We start from the raw sequence: 6,796 nt of genomic DNA on the forward strand, positions 1-6,796 counted from the left end.
ACTGCCCCAGCAGTGCACAGGGAGGGCTCTGACCCCGGCAGCAGCTGTACCCAGGAAAGAGACAAGGTGTCTTTAATGCTAAGAGAAACAAGTAAACATGTATATTGCAGGGGATTTAAATCTTCAAATCTCAGGCTTTGCTGACATTAGCTTTCTTACACAGATTTTATGACAAGAAATACGAAGTATTTTTGAAGCTTGTGGAGCACCAGAGAGAGTATCGCTCCATCATGAACAGCTTGTGATCCAGAGGCTTGAGAGCTGGGAACAGCAAGCAAATTTCCAGGCATGTGTGATGCGGGTAATTTCTTCTTACTGTACCGTCCATCTTAAAAATATTCTGTTATCATTTAAAGTATACATTTTAATTTTTAATGAGAAATAAAATGCAGTCGCTTTACTGTGAAGCACTGGGTATTTTCTGTCAATAATCCCTGCACACAGGGACAAGTAATATTCATTTGTTCCAGTCAGAGAACACAAGACAACCACTTGCAGGTGCCCCAGTGCCAGTATTTGGACTGGCAGGAACAGCACAAGGAATAACACGATTCACTCAGATGGACTTGAGTCCATGGAGTCAATATTCACATAGATGGACTTTACACACTTAGCTTGAGAGAAATTCCTTTTTTAGTATTGGCCTAGGCTGCAATTCCCAGTTAAATGCAAACAGGAGTCACACAATAATAAAATTAAGCTGGGGTTATTTGGAAAATAATAGTTTCTGGCTTTTTTTTTTAATGTTAGTAGTCAGCCCTGAAAAACATCTGGTAATTTTTTTAAGGAAACAATGCACTTCCTGCCTTGTAGTTCATGGAAAAGCAGTTGTTACCCTTTCCAAAGCATCCATTGTCAGGAGAAACAGCTTTACAAGTTCAGGGACATAATTAAAGACAATGAAAGTTGATGGGAATAAACTGAAGAAACTTCTTAACAAAAAAGAGTAAAACAAGCAAGAAAATGACTCTGACATAGTGGGGTGTCAGAGCTCCCAACTCAGGGGCACGATAAAATCTGTCAGCTGAAAAGACAGAGTGGGAAAAAGCAATTGGAGACCAGTGTGTTGTAACCAATAAGTATTCATAAATCTTAATATTTCTATTTTAATATGCAATTAGCGTGTAAAAATGAAGTCTACGGACTCCAAATGGATAACAAAGGTACAGGTTATGCAGGGACAGATGTGCAGGGTTGGCTGGCACTGCACCAGCACTTTTACCTCTTCACAGATCAACAGAAACAACTTCAGCAAAGTTTCCATAAACTTCCTGCTATTTATATCATTATCCTCAAACTGGCCTCAATTTCTCTGGCTGAACTGGTAGCAAGTCTTAGCACGAGGGGTGTAGGGAGTCTGGAAAGGGAACAGTCACACTGCCTTGGTGTAAAATGTAGATGCACAGGCTTCAAGGACTCTCTGTGCCTTGTGTGGGCTTGCACAACACAGTTACAGAGATCTGTTCACACTTCCTGCATGGCCTTTAATGCCTTCCTCCCCTTGTGATACTTGTGCTTTATAGTTGCATTTTTCTTCCAAGCCAGTGTGCCTACCAGTTTCATATGATCCATTTTAAAACCAGAGCTGTGAGAACTCTGTATCTCAGTGGCTGAGAAATCAGCTGTGATAACACAAACACTGCTGCAGGATTTTGCAGTGAGACTGCCTGACCATCCTTGTGTTATACAAGACTTAGCAAATTGTTCTGTTTGCCAAGTTCTCAAATTAAAATTTAATTCAAATTGAGCCAAGAAGTAAAATGTTAAAGCTCAAGGGTTCTAACACTCTTCAGCTGTGGGTTGATGGGCACTGTAATGTTAAACTCTGATTGTGGCTTGAGGCATTCTTGTAAATCTGCCCTCTGAGGGCTCGACATCGAGTGCTTTGGCCATGCCAAGCCCTGCTGAGTCCTTCAGCCCGTGGCAGCAGCACAGTGACAAACCCATCCCACTGCCCCAGTCCAAGAGAAGCCTCAGTCATGGCTTGGGGAAGTTTGGCCAAGGGCCCCAGGTGGGGTCAGTCAGGCCCCTGAGCTGCAGACCCTGCCATCCTCACCCCTTGGGGTGCAATTTGCTGACAGATTTTTATCATGCAAATTAAAAGAAGGGAAGCAACCACCATGTCATCAGCTGCTCCAAGAGTCCTGCAGAGAGGCCCAGGCTTCACTCACATGGAGAAGACAAGAATATGATGGTTCCAAAGAAGCAAAGAGCAACTTTTAGGAAGAAACTCCATGAGACCCACCTGGGTGAAGAGGCCTCATGAGGCAAGAGTCAGGAATGACAGCCTGTCCTCCGAGGTAACCTGCAAACTGAATGTTCACATGAGATTGGTTATTTTGTATTCTGATGCATTTCAATTCCATGTGTCTCTTAAGCACTTTGAAAGTTAAAATCTCTTGAATGCAGAACTTTTCTGTGCTGTCCAAATGCCCCTGCACTGTTCAATCATGGTACAGTATCCAGAGGAACCCTTCTAAAAGGGATGCCTGCTGCCCCAGCCCTTGGAAAAGAAAGTATTCTGCTTAACACAGAATCTTTCTGGGAACTGGGATTCCAGCATTAAGAAAAGGCAGAGCCAGTGTGAACTGTTTGGATTTGGCAATACCTGGGGGAAAATCCAGCTGCTTTCTACTGGAATCTGATTTGAAATTTTAGAGGCAAGTTAAAATCCTGCAGTTCAAATCTGAGGGATATTTGAAAAGTCCAGCCTGACCCTCTCTAGGTCTGCTTTTTAATTAACCAGGTTTTTCATGGCACACTGTGTTCTCCTCCCTGCCAAGGCGACTGCAGGACTTCTCCAGGTAAGAATTCCAGGAGCACCTTCACTAGAAAGTTATGGATGCAGCAGGATGATAACATTCCACCTCAGTATTGCCAGTACCTGCATCACAAGGTAATCACACAGTGGTACCAACTGGTTTTCCTTGCTGGGTCTGTTTCAATCCATTTGTTAGGTGCTGCTCACTCAGTAAATGCTGATTTATAAACACTTAGGGGTCGAGGTTGTTTCCTTGGCTTATTGTGTTGCTTCTCACAAGAGGTGTGAAAAGCAACACAGTTCCACAATAAAGAACATTTTCCTTTTTTCCCCCCTATCCAGCTTCCCAGTACAACAAGCAACCTCTGACTGGGGCCTGGTGAGATTAAGAATTTCCATGCTGCATTTTGTGGAATGTTACCCCAGAGATTCAATAAACTACACAAAAGCAAAATGCTGGAGGCCTGTTTGATATTTCAGAGTTGTTTGATCTGACATGTGTCAAATGATAAATGCAAATGGCTGCAGGATCATTCGAGCCCAAGTGGGTTTTGAAATGCTGTGGGAAAATTAGAGGATAAATAAATCTGATCCCAAGAGCTCAAGCTCGTTGTTTGGCATGTGTCAGAATGCAAACAGAGGTAAATATTACCTTTGCCTGCAGGGAGGGCAGGTTAGTGCTGCTAACCAGGGACTGTGCCTCCAGTAGGGGGTCAGGCAGCAACCTACCAAATTAAAAAATGAAGATAAGCTAAACATATTGGAGGTTATTTAATGTTTGCAGGGAAGTTAGCAGGATTAATAAGCCCTCTTTCTACAGTGGACTGTGAAAATGAATGTGATTCTTTATTTTTAATATATGCTTTTCCTGTGAAAAGTGGCTGTGCAAAAATGGAGCCTTTGCTCTTCTACACTGGTATTTACAGATTTATGGAGGGATTTATTTACATATTTTTTTTTACATTTATATTATTTACAGATTTACAGCAGAGATTTACAGATCAGCTAGGGTTTCCTTTCCACAGCTTCTTTCCCTGTGGATCTTACTCTGGAAGCTCCCTGGGTCATGGTTGAAGGATGAGGGGTGCCCGTGGACAGAAGCGTTGCAGCTGCATCAAGGTGGAGTTGTCCAGAGTGACTTCCAGGGCCAATTATCCCAGATAAACCAGCAGGAACAAGGAGCAGCTTGTACCTCTGGAAAAGCCAATTGCCACATCCTTTTTTACCCAGACTGCTGCTGCTTTCCATGTACAACACAGAGAGGTCACAGGAGTGAAAGGAGGCAGAGTGAGGACAGTAAGATTAGGCTGCACGTGCAGTGACAGCAGTGAGTTTGTGCTGGTCAGAAAACAGGAAAACTGAATGTCAGGGCTGGCACCACCAACAAACTCAGCAAAGCACAAACAACATCTCAGCAGAAGCAGCACAGCTTGACTGGCAGCTCCGGGGCGCAGCGAGCAGTGTGACAGGTCAGGGAAATAAAACCTCTCAGCATTTCAACTGATGCAACTTGACAGGGACCCCAGTGAAAACAGCAGCACAACATTGTGCTGCCATTTTGATGGGGTTGTTCTGTTGAGCTGAACAATGATCTTTGTTCTTAAAAACAGCCAGTGAGGAGTTTGTGAGCTGTGCTGTAACAAGAAGTCTCCAGGAGCCCTCAGTGCAGGGGTTCTGCACCCAGCATCACCTCATCTGCTGTCACTCAGAGAGGAAATTTGAGACAAACCATATTTGAAATCCAGAAAAAAATTGTTCCTGATGCCATCAGTTACATCATTTGTACAAGGACTGGGAATGTGAAATTTGGCCCAAAGGTATTTTTATGAACCTCACTCTGACTTGTGCTTTTTACTAATTTTCATTTGAGTGCAGTGTTTTTATTTGTGCCTCTTGTGTTTTGTTTGCACACACAGAGTGTTTGACTGAGCCCACAGCTGTGTTTATTCCTAAATCCCCATCCAGTCTGTATGAACCCAGTCTGGCACTCAGCTTCCAGCTTCTCCTTGAGCTTTGTGTTTGACACCCATCACCTCTGACTGGCTTTGATCCCCTGCGGTGGTGGATCAAAGTCTGGGGATCCCTACGGCTGCACTGCTCTGCCTGTGCTCAGTCCCAGAAAGGCCAACAGGGCACTGATGGATCCCAGAGTCCTTCAAGGCCTTTCACAAAAGAATCCCATGGAAAGTAAGATTTGCTGCACTCAGAATCCTTTGTTTGGTAGAACAGGAAAGGAAGGACTCCTCTGAAGTTGACCCACTTGTGCTTCAGTGAATTTTTCATAAAATTGACAAAATCCTGTTTTAATCTATCCCACTCCACAACCTTCTGAGGGACTCTGTAGGTTTCTCTAAAATACCTCTGTGGTTATTGTTAATTAGAAAAAAATAATATTGCTGAAGGATCGCTTTTCAGTTGAACTTCCTGAACATATGGTTCAAACTGAAGCTGAAAAGGAAAACTTCAGGACAAACTGTATGAATTACTACTAATAATAAAATCAGACATTTTTTATAAGTCCACATTAATCTTCTTTAAAAGCTTTGGGTTAACCACATTTTTTAAATAAAACTTTTACCGGAGCGGAATTTATTAAGAGAGCTCAGTGTTGCCTTAGCTCTGTTCCATGGGGCATCAAGAGAAGTTTTATTACTGATTTCAGTCACAACAGACTTAGATCTACACAGAATGGTTTTGATAAGCCCAATGTAAAAGTTTTATTGGTTTAAGACATGAAAAACAGACATGTTACAGAGACCACTTCTACTCTATAAACAGCCATAACATGGATAATGCATCACACTGGAGTCAGTGCTCCAGAGTGTAAATAATGGTGGTGGAGGGAAGGAAAGCCTGGCCAAGTAAAGTACAGCTAAGAAAAACAACATAGACCCAGCTTGTATATGGTACTTCTCCTCTACAGATCTCAAAATTAAATACAAATAAAGTCTGTATCACTAGGTCATACTCACAGATGGAAAAGGGAAAATTAACCAGGCAGGGAATGAGGGAAGTTGATGCTCTTTGTTGTTATGTCTATCTTCGTACTTGAAACTATAACTACTGAGGCATTATTTGAAACAGGTTTTGAGGCCATGTGGTTGCTGTTTGTCCTGGATGGGTTCTGTTCAAAGTCTTCTTTTCCTGTATGTTATAAAACAGTGTTAGAAAAACATGAAACAACCGGAAGTATTACATGGTGTCTCCCAGAGGTGTCCCTGGCTGTTGGGGATCCACTGATTTGTTGTGCTTCCAGAGGACGGGCATAGTGGCAGTGGTGATGTGGGGCTGTGCTCTGTTGTCTTTATCCTAAAGATAAAAATGTGCTTTTATTGCACCAGCATTAACAACACGGCCCCTTGTTCTCTTTTGTACTTAGATCTTTTTATCGTGTGGTGAAAAAAGTGTGAATGGCTTGTAAATATAACTTGCACTTGCTTCAAGGTGCCAAGCTCACACTGGCTCCAGTGGTGCAGAACATGGGCCTTAAAAATCCTGAAATCCCTTTATAAATGCAATTATGGACATACTTCCCTCCACTCTTCTGTGCTTCATCCTTGTATTCACTTGGAAAAACTATTTAAATGCTGTAATCCCAACCATATGGCTCAGAGCCTCAAAGAAGGCATTTAGCAGACACATTTGTCTGGAGAATTAGGGTTTTACACAGATTATCCAGTGACTGGAGATGGGATACCTCCTCTCGGGGAGGACAGGAGCCCACGCCAGGGGCTGCCTTGACAGAAGGACCCTCTAAATCTGTTCTGTCCCTTTCCTGTTAAACAGATCCTGGGCTGGAATAAACAGTGAGCTTACGTTGCGATGAGATGTCTTTGAACAATTTTCCTCTGCAAGACCACACAGATTTCCTTAAAAACAGTAAACAGATTAAAAAAACCTTTATGCATGACTAGAAACCAGCTTACTGAATTGTTTAAAATGGAACTTCCACTACTTTTGTTTGTGTAAAAAGCTTTTACAGGACTGCAAACCAATGTAATTTTGCCTAGATCACTGTTTTATTTTAGGCAAATG

The 6,796-nt window shown here is 42.5% G+C and overlaps 1 protein-coding gene and 1 pseudogene across 1 annotated transcript in view; one reads left to right on the plus strand and one right to left on the minus strand.

Moving 5' to 3' along the window:
• The window catches only part of FGGY (FGGY carbohydrate kinase domain containing), a 113,918-nt gene extending 113,511 nt beyond the window's left edge, over positions 1 to 407 (plus strand). Inside the window, exon 12 of the mRNA XM_031058592.1 lies at positions 164 to 407. Within this exon, the coding sequence (XP_030914452.1) occupies positions 164 to 245 (82 nt within the window). The 3' untranslated portion in view covers positions 246 to 407. The remainder of the gene's footprint in view (positions 1 to 163) is intronic.
• Positions 408 to 2,017: 1,610 nt separating this feature from the next.
• Positions 2,018 to 6,796, minus strand: part of LOC106631867 — an 8,997-nt pseudogene continuing 4,218 nt past the window's right edge.

The sequence above is a fragment of the Geospiza fortis genome, unplaced genomic scaffold, assembly GCF_000277835.1.
Source record: "Geospiza fortis unplaced genomic scaffold, GeoFor_1.0 scaffold396, whole genome shotgun sequence".
Taxonomy (NCBI): Eukaryota; Metazoa; Chordata; class Aves; order Passeriformes; family Thraupidae; genus Geospiza; species Geospiza fortis.